General features: G+C 45.9%; 9 protein-coding genes across 9 annotated transcripts; 6 read left to right on the forward strand and 3 right to left on the reverse strand.

Moving 5' to 3' along the window:
* Window positions 1-289: 289 nt before the first annotated feature.
* FPRO_14864 (uncharacterized protein) lies at window positions 290-1,216 on the forward strand (the record flags this gene model as incomplete). Its single annotated transcript, XM_031224948.1, has 1 exon — window positions 290-1,216. One exon carries the CDS (start codon window positions 290-292, stop codon window positions 1,214-1,216), a length of 927 nt encoding a protein of 308 aa, XP_031090156.1.
* A 1,809-nt stretch (window positions 1,217-3,025) lies between these two features.
* FPRO_14863 (uncharacterized protein) lies at window positions 3,026-4,133 on the forward strand (the record flags this gene model as incomplete). The annotated part of the gene is made up of 2 exons (XM_031224949.1): window positions 3,026-3,880; window positions 3,984-4,133. 2 exons carry the CDS (start codon window positions 3,026-3,028, stop codon window positions 4,131-4,133), a joined length of 1,005 nt encoding a protein of 334 aa, XP_031090157.1.
* Window positions 4,134-6,169: 2,036 nt separating this feature from the next.
* Window positions 6,170-7,652, forward strand: FPRO_14862 (uncharacterized protein; the record flags this gene model as incomplete). The annotated part of the gene is made up of 3 exons (XM_031224950.1): window positions 6,170-6,315; window positions 6,547-6,596; window positions 6,655-7,652. 3 exons carry the CDS (start codon window positions 6,170-6,172, stop codon window positions 7,650-7,652), a joined length of 1,194 nt encoding a protein of 397 aa, XP_031090158.1.
* Window positions 7,653-9,548: 1,896 nt separating this feature from the next.
* FPRO_14861 (uncharacterized protein) lies at window positions 9,549-10,919 on the forward strand (the record flags this gene model as incomplete). Its single annotated transcript, XM_031224951.1, has 2 exons — window positions 9,549-9,788; window positions 9,894-10,919. 2 exons carry the CDS (start codon window positions 9,549-9,551, stop codon window positions 10,917-10,919), a joined length of 1,266 nt encoding a protein of 421 aa, XP_031090159.1.
* A 271-nt stretch (window positions 10,920-11,190) lies between these two features.
* On the reverse strand, window positions 11,191-11,799 carry FPRO_14860 (uncharacterized protein; the record flags this gene model as incomplete). Its single annotated transcript, XM_031224952.1, has 1 exon — window positions 11,191-11,799. The coding sequence occupies one exon, from the start codon at window positions 11,797-11,799 to the stop codon at window positions 11,191-11,193; it is 609 nt and encodes a 202-aa protein (XP_031090160.1).
* A 1,492-nt stretch (window positions 11,800-13,291) lies between these two features.
* FPRO_14859 (uncharacterized protein) lies at window positions 13,292-14,701 on the reverse strand (the record flags this gene model as incomplete). Its single annotated transcript, XM_031224953.1, has 1 exon — window positions 13,292-14,701. The coding sequence occupies one exon, from the start codon at window positions 14,699-14,701 to the stop codon at window positions 13,292-13,294; it is 1,410 nt and encodes a 469-aa protein (XP_031090161.1).
* A 758-nt stretch (window positions 14,702-15,459) lies between these two features.
* Window positions 15,460-16,749, reverse strand: FPRO_14858 (uncharacterized protein; the record flags this gene model as incomplete). Its single annotated transcript, XM_031224954.1, has 1 exon — window positions 15,460-16,749. One exon carries the CDS (start codon window positions 16,747-16,749, stop codon window positions 15,460-15,462), a length of 1,290 nt encoding a protein of 429 aa, XP_031090162.1.
* Window positions 16,750-18,033: 1,284 nt separating this feature from the next.
* On the forward strand, window positions 18,034-18,348 carry FPRO_14857 (uncharacterized protein; the record flags this gene model as incomplete). The annotated part of the gene is made up of 1 exon (XM_031224955.1): window positions 18,034-18,348. The coding sequence occupies one exon, from the start codon at window positions 18,034-18,036 to the stop codon at window positions 18,346-18,348; it is 315 nt and encodes a 104-aa protein (XP_031090163.1).
* A 3,857-nt stretch (window positions 18,349-22,205) lies between these two features.
* FPRO_14856 (uncharacterized protein) lies at window positions 22,206-24,077 on the forward strand (the record flags this gene model as incomplete). The annotated part of the gene is made up of 3 exons (XM_031224956.1): window positions 22,206-22,703; window positions 22,827-23,281; window positions 23,348-24,077. The coding sequence occupies 3 exons, from the start codon at window positions 22,206-22,208 to the stop codon at window positions 24,075-24,077; spliced, it is 1,683 nt and encodes a 560-aa protein (XP_031090164.1).
* Between the last annotated feature and the right edge of the window lie 334 nt (window positions 24,078-24,411).

The following is a 24,411-nucleotide window of genomic DNA, read 5'->3' on the forward strand; positions in this document are numbered from 1 at the left end:
GCGACGCCATGTAATGAGTACCTGGTCCGGTTGAAGTTGGAATCCTGGCATCATTTCATAATTCCCACTCTATTAATTTAGCCATCTCATTTCTGTGAGAACGTACTGCCGTCACCTTCCTTCTTTGGCTCACTATAGAGCCACCACGCTTCGAAAAATACGCAGGCGAATGTAAACATGTCTACTCTTGTATCCGATGATGGGTGATTCATACCGGCTATCAGAAAATATATATAAGTCATTCCTGGCCGCCTTATCCTAGTGACAGTCGATTGAGTAAACCAGAGCAATGAGACTTCTGATCCCACTCTACCATACGTTCATGCTCACCCAGCTTGTACTGGCCCAAGACTCAGATTCCGAATGTGCTGCTGGTCCGGTACTTTCCGCCGGAGGCTGGCGAGACTTTCTAGCACCTAACAAAGGCCTCAGGTGCCAAGGCGCAAGCATCTATTTTTTTGAAAAGGATGAGCGTCATTATGTACCAATTCAATACGGTGATGTTCTCTGCCATAGCTTACCTTCTGCAAATGTTTCGCTACCAATCGATGCGCCCTCGGGACTTGCCAGAATCACTTGGCTATGTGATAGCGAAGAGCAAGACTATTGCCAGATAGCTTCTGTCATGGCTGCAACATCTACTCCCCCGGCAGCTAACATGGCGACATACGCCATGATCCAGAACTGCCCGACCAGTGCAGTTTATACGACAGATAAATACACTGATGCGTCCAATGAGCGATCTGCGACTTTCACTACTCCATTGTGGAGAACGCCGAACGCCAAGGGCACTGCCAATACCCCCGCAGCTTTCATAGGGACTGCACCGACTCGGTCAGCAGCCCATGGCAGCTTCACCTCATTGGGACCAACCGCCCAGCCACCGGAAACTAGGGTACCATCAACTGAACTAGAAGTTCCTACTCCTACGGACAGCGAAGGAAGTATGTTTCATAAGAGTGGTAGTTTTACTACAACTGCCAATGGCTATACGGAAAATCCAACAATTGCGACACCAGCAGAGTCTCACACAGATGACTCGGGAGCTGCACAAACAACACAGGTAGATGATAATAACAATACCGCAATTCCAGCACCTTCACAACTTACGCAAACTTCGGGAGGACTATCGCCTTCCAAAGGAGAGCAAGCAGCATTGCCTTCGGACGAAGTAAATCCATCGGGGAATAATCGTCCCTGTACTTGCGGTCAGTAACTTGATCGGTCAAAAGATATAGCGTAGTCAAGATACGGTTTCTGGTGTTTTTCATCCCCTTCCAGATTTTTTATGTCACCCAGACTGATGAGTGTTCGACTTCAGAGTGTTGATCCCAAGATAGATTTAATTCCTAGAGAGACTTGTGGTTTCATACAGTAAAGAGCCTTTTGGGCCGAGTCCTATCTGATGGTCTTCCGCCTTTATGTAGCCTTACCGGCCTCACATAGTAATTCACATACACCTTGATTTCAGCCTGTGTTTGGGTGCAAAGGGATCAAACCTCTACATAGAAAAGGTTCTTGCATGTATTTGCCCCTTTGTTCGCCTCTTTGTCCTTTCGTTTTCTGTCTGACCTACGATATCTCTCGGAAAGCCTGTGAATGGGTCTACTGACCACACTGGCTTACGCTACGGAACACGTCAGTAGAAGTCAAAGACCTGATCAATTCACTGTTTAAGATAGTTCATTACCATATCTTCCGTGTTATAAAGGTTTCACGAAATATGCAGGACTGCCAGTCCTCCTGGTTGGTCCTGGTCCCCCGGTAGATGCATGAAATACTCGTTAATGTGCAATTTTTTGGATGAAATGGCTGCCTCAATTTGCTAGCGCTTGGACTAGAAAGTGGGACGAGATGTCGTACCCAGTTCCTTGAGTGCTAATAGAAATAACCCTTGACGGCATGCCCCCAAATACTCAACCCAATGATGCTCATTTAATCCTGTAATAGACATAGAGAGACACAGTGTACATACCATAGATTTATCGTAATAAACCAAGACCATTAACTACAGTGTGACCATGCACCTGGTAAAATATGCTGGCAGCTATTGGATAGGTGCTAGGATATCACGTGCAAGCAAGGATGCTTCAGATTTCGCGCCAAAATGGCGACGCCCCCAGGGGGATAGATTCTTGACACAACAGAGGATGAATATACCAATTTTACATTAATGAACCGAATACACGTAATGTCTGACAGCAGCAATATGTAACTATGAGTCATTTTGCTATGGTTCTTACAAGCTTTGTGACCCAAGTTTTAGTATGTGTTTTTTCATTGCCATACGGCTACCCTTCATTGTTTAAAACGTGAAACATGGCCGTAGTTCAACTAAAGGCCGTAGCCACGTTGTTCCGTCTGATATACAGGCGGGGGAACACTTCCTCACGATGTGCCTTTTACATTTTTAGGGAGGTGACATGTTCGAAGACCCAACTTATTCAAATATTCTATAGGCTTAAGAAATATCACAGAACCTAACAGAATAAAATGGCGGCGGTCTCTGGTTTGTTCCAGAGCTCGTCACCGCGGAACGTTTCTTACGCCGCCTCATTCACGCGCTTCCTTTCTACGGAACATACCCTTGAAGATTAGAAAACGCCAATTATGAGTGTAAATGAAGCCATAAGACGTCGGCTTCTCTACCATTCTAATCTAATATTCGTTTTCGGCTGACTGCAATTTATATTTCCCATGTCTATTTCCTGAAAAGGAGTCCGCTTCATCTGTCAAGGAGCTACTCGGTCAAACCGTGCACTGGCCCAGAGCTGTAAGCGGATAAGCTATCGCAAGGGTCTGGTCCAAACTTGGATAAATAAAGATGCGCGCAGTATATCTTGATTCGACGTCATTTAAATTTCAACCATATAAGGTTGGCGGAAGCCGATGCTTTATTTGATTTCGCTGCTATATCTGGAAACGTCCTAGACGCTCCGTGGGTTGGCTTAACGTGTCCACTTCAATATATAGTTCTTAGCCAGGAGTGACCTGTAGTTCTCGAACCCTTGATCTGTCATGAAACATGAATCTATTCATTTGGCTCTCGCTATATTCTCTGGCTAGCACGGCCTGCGATATCGGCCATGCGCTCTGGTCTCCAGACTACGGAGACACCGTCGTCGAAGACCTTGGCCAAGGTCTTCCTGGTGTCGGAGTAAAGCAGTTCGGGGCCTTAAATCCAAGTGTTAACCCCAATAGAATAATGTTTGGTGAGACTTACACTGTGCCATACGGCCCAGAAATGACTATCATCACCCCAGCTATCTGGTCCGGAAATTGTCCCAAAACCCTACTACTGCATGGAGAAGAGAAGGTTCAAGACGCTTCAACACCATCCAAACCATTGACACCGTTTAGCATACCTATAAGTGACCTTTATAGATCTCATCCCACTGTTGGGACAACATATGATGAAACAATAGACAAAACACCAACCTCAACTGGCACAGGCACAAGCCTTATGACCACTACTGTTTCAACGAGTATATCGGTTAAGAAAGATTCTACTACCACAAAACCACAGGGAACCACCCTTTTCACCGATAGCGAGCCTATCAACAAGCCTAGTGATGCAACTAGCAAAAGTGTTGAGCCAACGACCACGACAACTTCGCTATCTCAAAACACTGTGATTTCAACCCCGACATCAGTTCCAAATAGCATTCCTGCTACAAAATTGCACAAGTCTACTGTTTCAGTTGACAGAAAGCCAACCGGCCAGACTACTGGTATCACCAGTCACAATGTGAACACCGTAGCAAAGCCGACCAAAGGGACAAAGGATGCTGAAAGTCTAACAGCATCAGCAGAGACAAACTCTCCGACTAATGGCTCACCTGATGCAATTAATAGCAAGCCAGATCGCTCGGCTACCGAGGTAACCACTCACAATGTTGATCCAGCAACGACGGAATCCACAAAACCACACTCTCCGACTACAGGGTCACATAAGACCACCGATAAAACTGACAGAAAGCCAGCATCCCGGGTTACCACGGTTGTCACTACTGGAACCTCTAAGCCAACGACCACAAAATCAGGGAAGACAGCGGCGCCTACCACGGGACCGTGCCCTTGTTGGACAGATTGTGAACTTCAAGAAGAGGATTCTACCCATTCCAAAAAGATAGGGCTGGAGGTGGCAAAGTTATTTTGTAATCAGTTTATCAAAACTCCACTTGCAGCCAAGAATCCATCCAAGATATCGGAATATCGTAGTTTTGTTGTAGGGGCACACATATATCCCGGCTGTACGAAGTCTGAATTCGACGAGGCGAAATGCCTAGAATACCTTGAGGGAATTGAAACGCAATGTCCTAGGACTGGAGGCTTTTTTGAGCGTGGCTGTTTTTATGTCTGGATTATGAATCGTGAGACGACCTGACACACAGGCTGCAATGCGAATCTTCATGAAGTACAGGGATCAAATCGGTTGTGAAGATGAGGCTAGCAAGACTCTTCTCTCACAAGGCACTATTCAAATCTTGCTACGTTATCCGACTGGCTTACTCGACTTTGTTTTTCTTAGTTGAGGTTCGTCGTATTTACGTGACACAAGTCTTCATCTTTCATAGTTTTAATAGTTTGTCTCGCACAGTAAAAGCAAGTCGGTCTATAGCCCGCAGGTACCATAACCTAGACAATTTCTGACCGATGGTTCTATTCGGAGAAGCGACCTTATATTGAGTAACTGATTGCGGAATCTTCATTGCAATGATTACCAATGAAGTGACAGGAATTGGCGCTGCTTGTACCACACGGCGTAATGTCTCCCATCCTAACACACGTATCAAGGTATGCCAAGAATCATAGAAAGACGAATTAATTCTCTTCGGGCCTTCTAACCGTTTTTTCACAACTATGTGAGAATTTAGCGAGGCCAGAGGACATTAAAACATTCGCCGGGTCATGTGCGCCATACATGCTATATTCGTTCAAAACAAATGAGTCGGGTTCAAACAGTCAGGCCATAATTCCATTAATAGACATATCTTGAAGGAATCCGAGCTCACCTCGATCTATCGAACATGGTATCCATTTGGTCTATTGACAGGATTATGTCTCGTAGAATGCATAAGCGAGCATGCTATTTTTCACATCTGGCAAGAAGGGACTTGAGATTAATCTCTGCAATAGTCTGGCAATCAGGGTTGAGCACAATGAATGTACGAAGAGAATATTTTGTCATCTGTAGGTAGGGTCGGAAATATGCAAATATGATCGAACGGCCAGATATACAAATATGACTACCTTAATCTTCCGGCACTCCTGTTGTCTTTGACGCTTAATTGGCTTCCTCTTAATCTTATTCTTATTTGGATCCGTCTCTAGCCGTTGCAGGGTCTGAGCTTATTCATCTTCCCGTGATTTTCTTCGTCCAATGGCTTGAGTGCGCGCTGGTACCTGATCAAATGTCGGCAACATGGTAAAGCAAAACTCTAATGACCATGTCTCCATCTCAGAGGCCCGTTGGCAATGGATCTGCCACAAATGTAATAAAGCCTATAGGTTTAGTGTGACCAACCGCTGTTTGAGCGATGGCCATCGATTCTGCTTTAACAATAAGGTGTCGGGCTCTGTATGTCAAGATCTAATTGATATTCGATACCTCTCAATAGGCTCGCAGTTGCAGCCGACGCATTGTTGGAACGAATGTCGGTATCCTTTGCATTGCAAAGAACAAAAAAAGCACACAGCGTTGTGGTTCCCTTTCGGTGAAAATAAGCAAACAATTCAGGGAAACGTGTCTTCCTACCCTTAGAAGAGCCAGGGGCAGGCCAATATTGCAATACAGGAGCGCTCGACACAAGCACGTATGACTTGGATCAATCTTACTTCTCTCGGCTTGTCCTTTTCAGACGCCTGATATTAATGATGTCAGCGACTTTCGCAAATCCATATGTAGATACAGCACCAGGTAACACTCAATACAGTTATTAGAATCCAGTTGATCCGATTATCTAAGATTTCCTCTTCAAATAGCCCAGCTACAAATCGATTATTCCGACGGGGCAACTCAGGCCTTCGCGGAGCTAGGCACTGGGAAACCATTTAGGAAGTGCTAAGAATAACTCGTTACTTATTGAACTCTTTTTGTAAGCATTTAAAGTTCCTGTCCGCACTTGAGTAGGCTGCACTTTACCTAACGCGCAGAAAACCAGAGACTATGACGGCTGTCTTGATTGCTTGGCTCGTCTTCTCACTACTTACAGGTATCCATGCAAGGTCACTCACAGCTCACAAGGATAGTTTGCTGGAGACTCGTGATGAGAAAGTCAGCGAATACGTTAATGCTGTCTACTTCACGAATTGGTAAGTTCTTAGAAAGCGTTCCTATTCAATCTCTGCCTGGCAGATAGTTACCCACATGCAGAGACTAAGAAAAAAAAAAGGGGGTATATATGAGAGGGATTACCAGCCCAAAGATCTTCCGGCTTCGCAAATCACTCACCTGCTGTATGCTTTTATGGGTGTTAGCGCCGATGGAACCGTGTACGAGCCCTCTTCTTGGCATATATTCTGAAATCTAACTGCCCATAAAAGCTACTCAGTCGACAGCTACGCGGATGTGCAAAAGCCCTTGGACGATGATTGTAGGTCCTTCAACGACTTGAAATGTCGAAGCACTGATACCTGACACTGGTGCCATAGCTCGGACAGGGTCTGGAAGCACCGCATATGGCTGTGTGGAACAGATATATGGCCTTAAAAAGAAACACCGACAAATGAAGGTTCTACTTTCTATTGGGGGTTGGACCCTATCTACAAATTTCCCTGCTGCTGCGAGCACGGCGGCGACACGGAAGAGATTTGCCAGTTCAGCAGTCGATATTATGAAAGACTGGGGATTTGACGGCATCGATGTTGACTGGGAATACCCTACTGGGAATGGCCAGGCAAGCGACATGTTACTGCTCCTCAAGGCGGTACGGGAAGAGTTAGACGCATATGCTGACAAGTCCGCATCTGGTCATCATTTTGAGCTGTCCATTGCCGCTCCAGCCGGCCCGGAGCACTATAGTGTTCTACGGCTTGCCGATATCGGAAATGTGGTTGACCATATAAATCTTATGGGCTATGACTATGCCGGGGGTTTTAGTAATGCTACTGGCCACGCCGCTAATCTGTATGCCAACGACGGAATTCCAGGGTCAACACCGTTCAGCACCGACGCCGCTATCCGGGCATACCTAGCGGCGGGAGTCCCGGCTAGCAAAATCGTACTTGGTATGCCATTATATGGTAGATCCTTCCAGAATACCGACGGCCTAGGTGGAGCTTTCGATGGTGTCGGCCAAGGTAGGTGGGGTGAGGGGGTCTGGGACTACAAAGATCTGCCAAGGAGCGCCAGTGTCAAGATGTATTACGATACCAAAGCCCAAGGGTGCTATAGCTATGATACCAGCACAAGAGAGCTCATATCTTTTGACACTCCAGAGGTAGTCATACAGAAGGTAGCATATATCAAAAAGTCTGGTCTTGGAGGCAGTATGTTTTGGGAAGCCTCGGGTGATCGATCAGGAGCGTGCTCCCTCATTGGTACAAGTAAGGACGCCCTCCAGCTCATCGATAAGTCTCAGAATTGGCTCGATTATCCAGCCTCCAGATATCGCAACATTGCATCTGGACTGACGATTTTTCACACTTGAGCAATATATGAATGGCTCTATAAGACTCTAAGATTTGTAGCATAGAACCTGTAACTTGTGTCGCCACCCCAGGAAAGTTTTAACTTTCATATTTTCCCCTGGTCATGATTGACACTCAACACGCTTCATGCTGCCAATTTAATTCTCGCTGACGGTTAGCCTGCTGGGCGCCAGGATCTGGAAAGATGCTCACGAGAGTCACAAACCTTTTTTTTTTTCACATAACTCTACATAAATACACCAATCGATCTACCACTTACAGGCTGTTGTGAATCAGCTCACCCTCAGGCCTAAAAGCAGCTATTCTCAGCGCTATAGCGGCTACAGCAGTAACATTAAGCTAGACTCAAGTCCTGTACAGCAATGGCAAGGCGGAAATCTCATATAGATAGGACTTAAACGTGGATACCTTTAGTTGACCACGTGTAGCCATGTTGGTATTTCCCTCTAAATAGGTTAATCTTCTCAATGAATAAAATAAAGTTACCATTGTCGGATTTTCGAGCCCTGCGTTGTGTTAGCTTATCCGTTCCTGAGATTCTATTCCTCTGTCAGGCTTTCTAAAAAGGTAGCCATAACTATACCGTAACGACACCATAAACTATCTATCCAGCAGACATGCCGCCGCCGCTTCCTGGACACACCTACTCTTCACTTAGGCAACCCGTCAATTTCAGCTGGAGATGTGTAGATGGAAATGGGTCACGTTCCCGAGACACCACTGGCCAGTCACTCTTGAAGTATCCTCGGAATGACGTCGCTTATTCTAAAATGCTTGTATCATCCTCTGTGAGTCAGCGACACATCACCAAAGACGTGGAGCAGACGAGCTCATTGACAATTGACCTTGACTACTAGCAACTCAGCCAGTTCTGTTCTCGCTAACCCTAGCTCGACGCCAGGGCTATGGACCTTGGAAGTCGACCAGGATTCCCTCAGTCATTCCCGCCCACTGAAAACCAAAACAGCCTCTTATCCTTTGAAGCGACAGGAGAGCAGCACAAATAGGCCGCATCCACACGGCTCGATCAAGAAAGATTCAATCATGGACCTAAAAAGTATCTTGAATTGAGTTATGGTATAGATTCGACTTTCTTCAAGTGCTCGAACCAGTTGACGGGATGTAGCTGTACATTCATTCTTTCCCCGAATCGCCGCATATACGTTGGATTCACAGGCAAGGCTGACTTCTACGGCGCGCCACGGAGGGGGCCTTATGGCTGATTGGGGATATTGGTCGATCTACCATTGACTCTCAACTGTTGCCACGGCTGTGAGAACAGGCGAGTTTTTCAATTTCTTAATGCCTAGATTAACCACCATATCTACAGTATCGAGCACCCTTACCTTCCTCTCCGACAGTAACTCTTGTTTGTGAAGCAAAGCCCCACCTATCAACCAGAGGCATATCAATCATATAAGGTACTAAACAGGGCTAACTTAAACCAAGTTCTTATAGCTACTTCAGATATTTTATTATGCTCTGAACTGTAGATCTCTATTCATTGGGGTTATGCATAACCAATTGTGTGTAGTACGACTTACTTGTTAATAAAATTAGATTTGTTACTGCATTAGAGAACGGGCTTAGCCCGCCCTGAATAAAAACCTGGATTCTACTCCGTAACCTGGTACGGATCAACGTTAATAACAAATTCTCAATTGCTACCATAAAAATTCTAAGCCCACTCTTATTTGGCAGGGATAAAAACCCTATAACCTATTCAGGTAATATTATGGAGCCTCCTGTGAGCTCACCGGTGAACTCACCGGTGAACTCACTGTGAACTCACTGTGAACTCACCTTTAGTGCAGATGCCTGCCCAAAAAGCACTAATGGCACATCCTCTATAGGATCAATCACCAAGGTTCATAGTTGAGTTCCTGATGGACCACATGTACGGCAAATTATATGAATCTACAACAACGGCTAACTTAAGTAGTTACAACGAATTAGAAATCTTCAAGTATGTCAACAGCTTTGACCGGATTTCACCCTTCTCCATTATGCGCTTATCCCATCCATCGATTCAAACTTACATACCGGTTACAGATATTGCTAGATTCAATGAGATCGATGAACACTATAAACGGAACGGACGTCAGTGTGGTATTTGTGGCAACTGGAAGATAAACGTACGTGATCACATCTTAGCCCAGCATACTGGGTCGACGTATGCCCTGGTATGGATAGCTTTACTTACCTGTATATAAGACATCTATTACTAACGAAAAAGAAAGATTTCAAATGGGGAAGCCACGCGAGATAAACGCAGGAGTCTGCCGCAACGACGGAAAAATCAGAAGCTAAAGACGATTTTTCCACCCGAGGTATTGGATCTCGTCCGTGACATGAATAACTCGCTGCCTCCCAAGATTCGGCATTCAGGCGGGCGATTTCTCAAAGGGCCATTGCAAGGCCAAGAAGTTGCAGGCCTGCCCCATTTCTTTGAAAAGTCCTCTGGTAGACTGAAGTACTGCTACATGGATCTCGTAAAGAAGCCAGAAATGAGCCCCAAACCCCGCGCGGTGTTCAAGAGAACCTGCAACATGTCGCCTGCGGAGCCATTTCCCAATACATCATGGTTCAGAGGCTCAGGCCTTCATGTTGTTACCGCAATAACGACTAACGTTTGGACACCGGACAAATATCCAGACTGGACTGGGCCGCCTGGATTTCTTGCCGGTAAAGATCCGACCTGGATTCCTAAAGGTATGCGCCAGTGTGCTTTTTGCAATCTATCAGTATGTGATTGCATTCATACGAAAGTTCGTCATGATGTGCCATGCATCAGGAAAACGGCAAACATGGGCGAAGGAGCTTTGGCAAGAACAGACTACGAGAAAGATGAGTTTTTGGGTGAGCTAGTAGGTGAATTGGCCCCAATTGGCTACTATACCGATGGATGGGCAGCCGATCTCTCCCGGGATGACCTTTCTCCAGACAGGAAGGAGGTCGCATGGTGTCAAGTCTATCCCCGCTACATGGGAAACTGGGTGCGCAAAGTTAACCACTCTTGCGAATCTAACTGCGTATTTGAATCGTGGAACATCTCTGGACGATGGCGCGTGATGCTACGAGCAACTTGTCAAATCAAGCGCGACAGCTGGATTCTTGTCAACTACGGAGAGGAGTATTGGCAGGAGAATCACCGATGTCTTTGTGGCAGCAATTACTGTGTGAGTGATCGGGATTTTAGCACAAGGAGAACACAGGAAACTCAAGAAGAGATGCCAGCTCCAGGTAGTAAGGTGTCACCTTGTTAACAAAGACTGTGCAACGACGTCCCTCGGTCCCTCTGTGAGATGTGAAATTGTTTGAAATTAACATAGAGCTGTGCATTAGTGTGGAAAGAAAGATGCTGGATCACGTTCCGCATGATAGTCAGATAAGCAGGGCGGCATTGCAATAGTTACGGGCTATCCCTGTGAAAGAGGGATAATGAGGCTACCCATAAGCTTCACACTGTTTCCAGTTTTACTGCTTTGTACTTTCTATTCATAGCTTCATCATGTAGACGTAGTTTTGCATGCATCATCAAACCGAGTCTTCCTTGTTAATATCTGAATGGCCAGGCAGCGGCCTGACACCAGTAGCTGCTAAGAACTTTCTAGTGTCGACCAACATTTGCTTAACGAAATTGGGGACACCGAATTCCAAGATGTATGATAAAGATAATAGAAAGAATAGCCATTGCAGGCACCAAAGTACACTCAAATAAATAGCCATGGCACGACAATGCCTGGCGAGGCTCATGGACCCATCTTCCTCAAGCTGAGTCGACCATTTCCAGCTGACAAAAGCCACATGTATGGAGATGATGGTCAGAGCCTCAGCGAGTAGACCAACAGAACAGGAGATCAGTCCACGTGTCAAGGGTGACAACTCTTTCCTGATGCTATAAAAAGGGAGGATACCCCAGGGAACGACAAGGAAGAAGATTGCGTGAAATACAAAACACAAAAGCGCCCCCTGATAGTCGGGCAAGTGCTCATCAGACAAAGCTGTTGACAGTCGCTGTCCGATAAACCATGTGAAGTATGCTGCTGCGCCGGGAATGCCAGGAAAGACACTCAGCAACACAGCCATCTCGATGAGGAAAAGAGTGCTACGAATTGTGTACTCGGCAATGATGATGAGGCTCATAGTGACCAAATTTTGACTCGTTTGAATGTTACATAAGACGATGAACCGTTAAGGATGCTGGCGAAGTCGCGAGGTCGATTGGGACAGGCCAGTATTAAGTCTTTAGTATGTTATCAGGTCTGCTAGACACATATGCTTTACTCCTGTGGTATAAAGCCTTTGTCACAAGGATGGAACGCCTTGGATTCTTCTGCCCGCTCTATGCTGACCACGCTAGGTTTCCCAGCCATGTTTGTTTATTTCACAGAACTAGCAAATGCGAGCTCAAAGGTAAGTTTCTAGACTTGATGTTGTGATTTTGCCAAAGCCTGGCAGCACTGTTCGCGGCCTGTCGGAATTATTTACGCCACGTTGGGAGCCGAGATACAGTTGCGGACTTGAAAGTGAAACAAAAATTCCAAATGCTGTCACGGCCAGGGGGGGATGTAGAGGACACGCAATCGGCACTTCACACTCCAACAGTTTGGGATCTAATTGAGGTTCGTGAACTCAAAGTGGAGAATGGATGGCGTTATGGCTCGTCATACGGAGTAAAGTGAGTCCGCAAGGGTTTGTTGGCATTTGTGACGCACAGAAATACCCAATCGAAGTAGCCAATCGAAGGTGAATAATCTCTAACCCTAGTGGCTGTGGCTATCATCTGAAATTCCCTCTTCGGGTATAGAAGCTGCGGGGAGCCGGCCGGCTCAAAGGAGCTTTCTGGATCCAGCTAGCCAGCGTCGGTGACGTATTCTCATTTGAGTAATGATTGCGAGCCTCCCCTCAAGCGAGAGACCCACAAGACCCGACACCCTAGCATCCTAATAAGCTGACCGCTTTTTTCAAGAATGAGCTTGTTTTCGGGATCAGTTGGCCTCAATCGCTGGTGGAGGCATCTTGAAGGCCATTAGAAATTCTGTCATCTTGATCCGCAAATTTTTTCACACTAGCCTGCTTATTATTCATACCGGTAGCCGCGGGATCATTAAGGGCTAACTTTGCCTTCCGACTTTTAGTCTAAAACTCAACCCTAACAAGAATGATCTTCAATCAAGACTTGAAAAAGCTAGACTCGATACGGAGTAGCCATGTTACTGTGTGCCGTGGTTTTGCCTTGTAATACCGATCGGCAAGGTCTGCGAATTGGTAGTCATACTGGAGCTTTCTGACGTTGTAGTCGGACCTCTGCTCTTTCCCGTCAGAGACAACAGCGTTCACGATCAAGCGTCATATCTTTTGCCGCACTAAGCTCTGAAATGATAAATGGTACTTACAGATTTCACAAAAACCGGGCTCAGTTTTCTGCTGTCTTTGGAATCCGGCTAAGAATTTAGGTAAGGGCCTCGCTGACCATTGTAGGGTAATCGACACAACGGTTGCCAGATAGCAGCCGATCGAAACGTTCCTTCAATTTTTCTGACACATTTTTCTCTACCCTTTTTTAAACTTCTCTCTTTCCTTTTCATAAGAGTATGACTCGAAGCCTAAAGCAAGGTTTTGAAGAGACTACCGATCAAAGCCCAAGGTCCTTCTTCAAAGCCGGAAGAACTGTGACATCATTCCAATTCCAAATTAAACCGCTATTATGTCCAGCAAAGGCAGCACCCGTCCAGTAAGTATTTAGGAAGCCCTCAAGCTCGAGAAGCTTACTATAGAAGCCTTTCGCAATCTCATCACTAGTTACATGAAGATTGTAAGGAACATGGTTGGAGATGTAAGGGAAGGTAACTCTCCTCGCCGTGTCAGCGGCTACAGCACCTGCTCGCGTGAGTGCAGTAAGCTCATCACGAACGAGACTTTTACTATCAGGAATAGTGTAATCGGTGTTGTCGAAGGCAATTCCGAGGAGGAACTGATTCGGAGAGCCAGAAGATATATAGCCGTTACTTCCAGGTATTATTGGAGTCTTGGCAGGTGACATAGTACCAACGTTTTGTAGGCTCACATTGAGGCCAGGGATATCTGCAACGCCTGCAACATAGCCGAAAGCGGAAAATTTGGACAGCAATTTTCGCTCCGTCTCGGAGAGATCAAAAGACTTCAGGTTCGCAATTGTTTGAGGGACAGCAACCACGAGCTTCTTCGTCTTGATGTTGAAAGTCTTTCGGTTCTGTTGAATGGTCAAAGTAGCGCCTGCTTTATTTCGTCGAACCCTGACGAGGTCCGAATTCAGATAGATATCCTTCCCAAGCACGTCGGAGGCGGCCTTGTAGATGCTTCGAGTATCCCCTGACGCGGTAACGAGGAATTCGCTAGAAACAGACTGCAAAAGCCCCGGTCCAAACTTCTTGATTCCATAAAGAGTAGGAATGGTTGTAATGTTTCCAGGGTACCAGTTAAGCTGACTGATGAGAGGAAGGATGGCACTGAAATTGTTCTGCTGCGCAAACTGCCCGAAAGGCAGCAGAAGCTCTTGGGGTACAGGATAGGGAACTCGATAACCTTGGTCAATCCAGGGATATTTGCTAAGGATATTCTGAGAGTAAGTCTTTATTGCTGCAGTCATGGCTCTTTTTGTGGCAACAGCCTCCGATCTGTTCTCGGCAGGGACTGCGACACCCAAAGAAAAGTCGTACATCTGAGTTGAGGAGGTCGCTTTGAACGGATTGTGCTTTGCTACAGCAACTCCAAGACGCGACAAGTACTTTTTCACAGTCTCGGTATTTTCGAAAAGCACAACACCAATGTTGGCAGGGACTTTTGTTTTGGGGTTGACGTATGTCTCAGCATGTCCTCCGATCTGACTTCTCTTCTCAATTACGGCAACCGTTGCGCCTGCATCTTTGAGACTGATCGCTGCATGTATGCCGGATGAGCCACCGCCGATAATAGCTACATCCACATGGACATTATGGGCTATAGCCATAACATTTTGAGTAGATAGGCAGGACGCCAAAGCAAAGATATAGATACAGAACTTCATGGTAAGAAAGTGATTGAAAATCAAATAAGCTTATTTATCAAACTCTTTCCGAACCGCGATTTTATAAAGCTTGAATGGAACGTATGTCACCGTCATCAGCGGGTCAACTTATTAGTTATGATCGCGGTGAAGCTTTTAGAATGGAGTATGGTGTTATGTCTCTGCAGCTGTGCCCCCTTGTCATTGCCAGTTTATGCTGGCCTCGATTTGTAATCTTGAATCCGTCCCACACTGTGAAAGGGCCCTATCATCCCTTGCAAAGAAGTGAAATATGGCCAATGGCTAAGCTGATCAATCATTTTGATGTTGGCTAGATGAACAGGCATTCATGCTCCCTGTCCCTCATCAAACACTTGCAGATTCGAATCGACCATTGGACCCAGCGAACTTCACGACTTGCCAGTATGGGCCTTGAATGAACATGTAGAAGCTTTTCATCACTCCACGGTGGTCCCAATTGAGAGACCTGTCTGCCTTATTGGTAGAGAAGGCCTGTAGTCAGAGGCAAGCTCCGATACAAACGCCTACTCTCTGAAGTCATTAATGTACATCATAACTTCTTATCTATACCTTGATTGCAGCTGCAAGATTATTCCAAGGACCCTCACTATTATGTCTCGTAGTTATGTTTTAAACGAGATCTCATTCACCGCCATCAGCGTGGGGCTTATTTGTAACTCACAAACAGGTATTAGCCACGAAGAGAAAAGAAGAAAACAATGAAAGAATGTGATAGCCTTTCTGGCAATGTGATGGTTTCAGATGCATACCATGTTCTCCAATTGCCACTTCAAAAAATCACCAAGGTCATGCCCCAGGTTATACCCCATCGGCACCGTATCCGAGATGCCGCCTTCAACATCGTCCATACGAACCACGAGCTCCATCATCGGGCTGGGTGGTAAGCTTTCCTCCGAACTGTGGAAAGAAGGCCGTTTGGAGCCTCCTTCTCCGACCCATCTCTTTAACCCTGTACTGCTAAAGAATTTAGCTTTGTCGAAAGCCTGACCGGGCGCCGGTGCGTTCCAGAATCCGGAAGGGAACTCAGCGCTAACTGGAATAGGAAGGCTGGCTTCATTATCGATGGCTGGATGTGCCGATGACTGAGTACTATGTGGCGATAATCGCGTTGACGGCCATGGGGCAAACACTCCCTCGGCCACGTCTTCGGTTATCAGCTCACCGTACGTCTCGAAGCCAAATGTATCGAACCACAGCGTAATATCCTCTGCCTGCCGTATGTCTACTTCGCAGGAGGTGTCTTGAAATAGCTCTCCAGCTCCTCCAAGAATGGCCATTTGGAATGCTGTCCAGTCTAATGTGTCGTCCGTCGTCTTGGCTCCTCTATCCAGCCTAGCGAGGGATAAAGTAATTAATCCATGGCGGAAAGAGGGTTGCGTCAGCGTATATGGTGTGCTCTTGAGGTAAATGAATTTATCCTTCTCTTTTGTCCTCATGTGGGTGCTATCGAAGGTAACGTCGTCGTCCAGCGACTCAATTTGTGTCTTATCTGCTGGGGTCACCATGATCTCCGGCAACGGTGGAGGTGTCTGAACAACCTTTCCAAATAAGCGCGCAGGATTCCTAGGAGGTAATTGTAGCGGATTATCTGGAGAAGCTTCACTTATATCATTGATGCCCATGATACACTCATCATCACTCGCCACAGGATCCCGTTTCGAAATGTTCCAAGAAGCAATCTTCGAAACAGCAACCAGATCTATTTTATCAGTCGCTATCTCGACGGGAATCGCTGACTTCTCCAGAGCCTCTCTTGCTGCAGCCGGAGATACTAGTTTGTGGGGATGGAGTGGTTCGATGCCTGTCTCGGCGTTCTCTGATGTACCACTGCACAGTGGGCTGATCGCGCATTTGCTTCTTGTAGATTCTTTATCTAGTTGTTGGTCAACTTCTTGTTTGTCGAGTTGCGCTGCGGTACGGTAGGGCGTCAGGACATCATCAACTTCAATGCGCCTCAAGTACTGGGGTTCAAGAACAGCCGCCGCATTCTCCGACAATGCCCATTGCGGGGCATCTACCACAGCCATGGAAACGGGATGCCCGGTAAGATTGTGTTTCTTTCTTTCGGGCCTTTTCACAACCGATGTTCATCTGTTTAGCGATGACTGTTGAGAAGAGGTTTAGGACGATTCTCTCACCCTCACTCACGTATTTTCGGCGTGGGCATGGATGTACTATGTAGATTTAGAGTGTTTGCGACTCCTAGGAATGATTTCCGGTCGTGATGGTTGAAGAGGTGGGACAAAACCCTGCTACGCACAACAGCATGATGATATGATCTCTTTGTGCAGACCCCAGAAACTTGAACCTTCATATGTCTCATAATAGTGATGGCCAAGAACACATGTCAGATGATTGCGTGGTTTGCCGGCCGATTAGCTCGACAAAATAAGGCCAATATCACCTCGTGGGGTGTAAACGCTGTGACTGATAGGGCTTAGAGGCAGTGGGGGAGATCTAAAATCATATGTCGACCAAAAAAGAACATTCATGTAACTACAGAACAGTTCCGTTTTGAGTCCATTCCACTACCTTCCAGGCCACGTTAGTTGAAATCATGAATTCGATGAAATGAGCGAGGATCTCCACAGTTCTACCCCACCTCCATTTCACAAATGCAAATGCCTTTCTTCTCTTTCGTTCGTGTCGCCCAAGGCTGTGCCCAAAGTAAAAGCCTAACATTTTATTCCCCAGCTTGGCTTGGATATTTTGACGCGAAAAAAGTCATTTCAGATACTCCTTAGCGTCTTTCATACAGTTTAAGAAGTAGACGGGAGAATAAGTGCATCTTCATCAAGGATGGGATACGAGATTCTGACACATCGACAACAATCAGCGCCAAAGAACTGAACATTGGTTGGACTATGACGTCCCGTAATTAGATACAGCATGGGATTTAGCTTTAGATACTGGTACTGTGGACTTTCTCAATCAGTATGCCAGTCGCAAGAGCTCTACTAGAGTGAAATCTTGGATATTGGACCTCCATCTAGACATATGTTCACTTTTGTGCCTTGATCGGTACTAAAATTAGTTCGGTGAGAAGAGAAGTAGGTTTGGCAGTTTCGGAGAGAATTAACGACAGCAAAGAAATGTCTGGTGGAGCTCATGAACCTGGTCGGGTGCTGGATTGCAGACTGGTCTATTGTAGTTTATGTCTATGGCTTTGTTTACTTCTATTAATAAATCAAAACCCATGCAATCATAGGGATAAGACAATGGCTTAATATTGTCCTTGCATCGAAATTTATTATAAACCTCTCTAAGTTCCCCAAGGCAAAGAGATTTTATTACCAGGCTTTGAAACCATCATGCTGCTTAACGATTTTAAATATACCGGGTATCTATTGGCATTTGCTCTCATCACATATGCTATCGAATATACCTGTCGAAAGCTGCTCTTCTTCTTTCGCCTTGCTCTAGTCTTTGCATCATTCGCTGTCATGACAAAACAAAGGCCAGCCACACAACAGATAAAGCGGTGGCTCGAAACCGCAGGTGTCGAGGAAATACCACGAATGGCAATTTTCAAGGATATACAAAAAGCAGCAACGACGGGACTGCAGGCTGTCACTATGCTTTTCGAACGAGGTGGCGCGCAGGATACCAGCATCAAGCGTGACTAGGGATCTCGTTCACCAGGAGTTCTTGGTCGTTCTGAAGATCGTTATTGTTTTCCTTGAAAGCAGTCGGAAACGAAATCATGACCAGACAGTCACTCTTGAGCTGATTCTTGTAAAACTTCGAGCGTTTACTCGATTTGCTTCGGGTGACATGGTCTAGAACATGAATACGTCTCAGATTTTGAGCACATGTAATCGAGAACATGACCCATGCCGAGACTTCCTAGCATTTGGATCAGCTTCAACTTCTGCTACGTAAGAGTCGAGCGCAGGAGTTGGCTTCTCCATGATAAGAAATGTGATCAAGGCACACTCAGTGATAATAGATCAGTTTCGTGGAGCAGTTATATACTACGCAATAGCAGGCAGCTCATCATTTCGTGATTTGCCCCTTTCAGTTGAGGATAGCGGAGCGATTGAACTAAGTCCATCCACATTGAGTCCATATTACTTTGAGATAGTTTCACGATCCATGCATTCAATTCCCTTCGCTGACTGGCTCCATTTTTCGACTTCAAGTTCGTGATCTTCTGTCTCCATTGGCCTGATGTAGCCACTTTATGTTATCTACATTAAAAGAACCTTCCGTTTGTGCCTGGCCAGGATGGATTCCGTTAAATTGCTGCTGGCTGTCCGTATATGCCAGTTGCTCCGATGGCATTTCTTCCCGAAACCCAAATTCTTTACAACGGAGAGTTGAAGATAATTCCACGTGATCCAGAACAAGATGATCGGCATCTCGCTAAGGCTCCTGACTGCTATCAAGCAACTGGCAATGTTCGGAACTTGACTTGACAGTGGCTGAAGATACTGAATTCTCATTGATATCCTTTACCCTCGAGTCTTCGCTAGACACTTGGGATTTAGTGACACTGTCCGGCGGCGCCATCCTATGGCTGACGTCTGAGTGGAATTTGATGCCACGGGGTTGCATTGTGCTGTTATCTATTTTGAGATACCGGCGCTCTCTTCGAAGCCATGCGGCAGGGTCGATTATAAAAGTGCTCATCACTCTAGATTGAAATTCAAGAACGATATCACTTTCGTTCTTGGAAGGCTCGCCGTGAGTTGGCGTGTCGTGATCTATAACGCTCAGGGACTCTCTTTCGTCAGCTTCTATAGCAATTGCAGTGTAAGAAAGCTGCTGTCTAGCGAATCTTAAATGACTGGATGTTACAGGTCAGATTCTAGCTTCCACTACTTAGAGCAAATACAAAGGACCAGCACCTTTCTGTTACTTAAGTATCCTTGTAGCCAAGCATTTCACAGGTAGAGCTGACATTTTAAGCAAAGACCGACATTTCACAACTAGTGTGGACTTTGAGCCTTTCAATATGCGCAACTAAATGCCTAGACAGCCAAGCACTCTGTAGATCATGCAATAGCCCTTGTGCTAATCTAGATCACCTTATCCAGTTGCCATCCTAAACCCGTTTAACTGCCCCCCGCCCCTCGGGTGGGGACGAACACGAGCACTTCGACAGACATCATGTATCAAACGTTGACGTAATGTTCACAAGCTCGCTTCCTGTCATTCTTGGTTTCAGCATTCTTGGTGGCGCGAGTAAGAAAGTTTCTAGGAAGTCGATGACAAATGTTCAGAATAAAAGAAGAGTACCCTGTAGACTCCGATTCACTGCATCAACTGGTACCAGAGCATAATATTGCGTGGGTGATACTTGCAGAATACCGGTGCCAAAAGCTATTGATACTACTACAGGATCAAAATTGGGTACTAATGCATCACAGGCTTTATCCTTCACGAGAATTCTCTCTTGAGCAGCCGATATACCGATCCTTCGCCCTCGGTGCGATTCCAGCTGTACCTCTGGAAAGCTGCAAAAACCTGTGCTAGGGTGTGAATCAGTACGTGTTTGAGAATTGAGCACCCTCTCCGCTTTTGTGGATTTTACCTGTGGAGACGGGATGCAAATCGCAGATACTGCCAAAAAGTCATGTGCTACATATGAAACAAAAGGCTTCCCATTTTGTTCAGGTAACATTGACCGAAAAAGGTCCAAAAAAGCGTCGCGCCAGTATTCTCGTATAGGTATTCCCACAAACGGCTCTCGCCACCTCGAGGTCGACGTGCGAACGACTAGTAATACCCAAGTCAGCTTAAAAGCAGCCTCTGATCGACCTGACGGAAAGATTCACCAAGCTTCACGCGTCCGGCAAGGGAAACTCGGATTTCATCAAGCTCAGACCGAATCGGCAACTGAGAAAGATGATGAAACCCATCGATGATCTGACAGGTCAGCTGTTAGTGATAGGCATTTAGGGTCCTGCCTGATCCTACCTGAGAAGTTGCGCTCGCTAACTCTACCTCTGTTAGCGGCAATAAATCGGCAAGCGCAAGCTCCAGGTATTCTTCTACCAAAACGCAACCCGCAATGGATCCATAGATCGAGTATATCGTAGCTATATCTGGATGAATAATATACGTGATATCAGTGAAATCGTGAATTGGGGCACAACGCTTTACACGCAACGCTCCATTTCTTCGGTGCCGTATTAGCGAGAATGTAGGACCAAGAGTTTCGCTTTCATTTGAGATATAATCATCTTCAATTCTTTTCTCCAACTTCACCATCACTATTTGCTTCACTGCTGAAAGTCGGAGCATCTCGACACCCATGGTTTTATGGTCTAAAGTAGCGCCCGTAATGATTTTCTGGAAAGCTTTTCCCAGTTTCGGTGAGACGGCTTATAAAGATACCTACAGGCAGAAAGCCTCCTGGTAACGACTGATCAGAGGGAGAGAGTTCAGGTCAATATGTCCAAGATTCCTAAGAGAAGTTCATCAAAGCTCCTCACTCACCTATATACAGTAGAACGACCAAGCTACATCCAAGAGTACTAGCTAGCCAGTTTCATACAGAAATACTTCCAGCAGTATATGCAATGAGAAAGGAATCTGATTCTGTTACCACAGGAGACGTCTATGGTGACGATATGTTCGTTTCTTAGGCAAATCAAGGACTCGAACTAAGTTCCTTCATGATTGTATGATATACATATGACGACGTTAAGTGTATCGTCATGGCATTGATTTGGGAACCGTGAAGAGGATGAGCGTCAATTGCGGGGATTCAATCACCAATTTTCACAAAAGAAAACGACCCATGCAAACCCGATACATCCTTCTACGAGCTTTTGGGGCCCCAATGGCTTTTTCCTTACCCAACATCTTACAGTGCCCACTATGCTAAAGAATTTCTAAAAGAGTATCAAAGATCATATTCGCGGTGCCTCCCCTGCCCCTCAAGATTATACAACCAATCTCTCCAAAAACTCCGGTCTGTCATCAAGGATCCTCCTAATCAGTCATAGTTGGTTACATAGGCCTTGATTTGTAGGCTCACTTTAGCTTTTGTTGAGCCTGTAATACAGGATTGCATATACCTCAGTGACATCCAGACCATAAACAGCTGCCTCACCCTACACGCCTCAAAACTAAGGCCACTTAAGGTCATGGCTTTGACTGGACAGTTGTCACTCCTCAACTAACAGTGCCTGTGACCGGCAGAGAAACGTCAGCCGTGCTTTGTGGTATACCCTCTTTGTGAAATTCAGACATATTCACGCTGTCTGATTCCGATAAGCGTCTGTGTGGAAGCCACACTTTGTTAACGTAACGTTATATAGTCGATATTATAAAAGAAACTGACTAGTGTTGGTCGCTACATATATTATGTATAACGAATCAGCCTCTATGAAAACTATAAAAGGCAATCTCTCTTAATATGCTAGAGACTGTGAGATCAGAAACGCCAGGTTACGTAATAGCCACTCAATGCCTACTAGCACTTCTGACTAGTCATTCAACTGTCTTCTGACAAGATTATTTCACTCCAGCAATGGCGTCGAATGATCTGGACGAAAACATGGGGCGTGATCCAGACTCTATGATCTTGCGCAGGGCTCACTTTACCCATGAGCTCGAAGCAAAGAAGAAGCTCAATTCCACTTTGTTAACTAGCTTCCCTGCCATAGGTGGCCTACTTGTTGGCTATGATTTTGGCTGCATCAATGGACTTCTGCGGTTCGAACCCTTCATTGACGCAATTGAGGGCTCTAGAACAGTGGAAATGTCTAGAAACAATGTGGCTCTTATTGTTTCCCTACTCTTCTGCGGTTGTATTATCGGGGCCATTGCCGGTGGTGCTCTTGGCGATCGACTGGGTCGTAAGTGGCTCATTCAGCTTAGCTGTGCTGTCTACGTCTCGGGTGTTTTCTTTCAAATTTCGTTTGATTTATATGATGCCGCCTTCATACTGGTCCTTATTGGCCGCCTGATCGGTGGGATCGGCACCGGTCTCAATTATGTTGGGACTCTGCTATACATGACAGAAACAGTAAGTATTTTGGTCCTATCCAATTGCTATTGTTCTAGAATAAGTTCAACTTGAATAGCAACTCATGAAAGACTTCTACTCGCAGTACGATTGGCCTCACTCCTTTACTGATCTCTCTAACAGTGTCATTCTTCCCTCCGAGGGTTCTCACTTGCCGCATATCAAGGATGTGTTGCTTTAGGCCTACTGATAGCCGCCTTGAATGTCTATGCAGTTGATAAGCGTACCGACATATCTGCCTACAGATGGCTTGTTGGGTGTCAATTTATCTGGCCTGCAGTTTTGGCGACAGCCGTTTCTATGATCCCCGAATCGCCACGTCATTTGGTAAACATAGGTCGCAATGAAGAGGCCTACAGGGCTTTAATTCGTCTGCGGGCTCCACGGTCGCGGGACAAGTCAGATATCCGGCGCATACAGATGGAGCTGAGTGAAATCTATCTCAGCCACGAGGTTGGCTTAGGTCCAGAGAAAGTCGCTTTTCGAAAGGTTGCAAAGGAATGGCTTGGCGCACGTTCAGCCAACTTAGTGGTGCACCCGTTGACTGTCAGTATCCTTCTACAAACTATGTATCAGTGGTGAGTTGTCACAGTGAAATCCTTGGACTTAGCAATTCACTGACACGTCTATTTCTTATGTAACAGCACAGGCGTAAGCTTCGTCACACTCTCAGCAACCTCGCTGGCTAGAACTGATGAAGCTCTATGTGACCCACTTGTGATCGCCCTTGTGCTTTCGATTGTCCAGCTTTGTGGCACACCTGTGTACATGTGGTCATTCAAGAAGTTCGGTCAACGATGGACGCTTATTGTTAGCGCATTGGCTATCTCGACTTGCCACCTTCTCACTGCCATTGCCGGTATGGCAGCCAGTGTCACTGACAAAAGCTTGGTGGTCGGTCGTGTCCAACTCGTTCTTGTTTCCCTGTTCGTTTTGCTGGTCGCATCGAGCTGGGTCCCTGCAGTGTGGATCATTATTGGTGAAATTCCTTGCACCGCCACGAGATCCCGTGACATTGGGATTTCCGCCGGGGTTCACTGGCTATGGACCGGCGTCATTTCCGCCACCACGCCATACCTTGTTGAGGTCGAGTGGTTGAGGCGATCTGGCATCTTTTTTATATTTGCATGCCTATGTCTATGTAGCTCGTTGTTTGTGTACTTTCTTGTCCCTGAGACGAGTAAACTATTCCTTGAGTATATTGAGGTGATAGTTCGGGAATCTGATCCCCGCACTATGCAAGAGTGGAGGCCTGATGTTACTTTCGGTTGGCGGAGAGATCCTAGAACTGAAATGCAGTATTGCCGAGTGCCCCGAATCCGGAGACGCTGGCAATCACACACAAAGGAAAATGCTAGTGACATGTTAGAGTAGGAGATGTAGTGTCAATGTCTACGTTTGAGTACCACCCGTTATTATCATCAACAACAGCAAAGTAGTATCCCGGTCTTCCTTGCCTTTACATACTAGCGTCACACGTTATGTCCATCAGATAGGCTGAAAGGCTTATGTTACGCAATTGTATGAGCTGGTGTATTGCCTGAACTGACGTTATAAGAATGTTGTTTTGAGTTTATAGGCCAGACAGCTGATGCTCGCATCACGCGCCTCGCACCCTAACATTTAAGTCCGATGGCCATGAATCTTTGTAACAACAGAAATCTCGACAAATATCTTTAGTTTAGAGAAAGGTTCTACAGAGAAATCT

This window comes from Fusarium proliferatum, assembly GCF_900067095.1.
Source record: "Fusarium proliferatum ET1 genome assembly, contig: FPRO_scaffold018, whole genome shotgun sequence".
Classification (NCBI taxonomy): domain Eukaryota; kingdom Fungi; phylum Ascomycota; class Sordariomycetes; order Hypocreales; family Nectriaceae; genus Fusarium; species Fusarium proliferatum.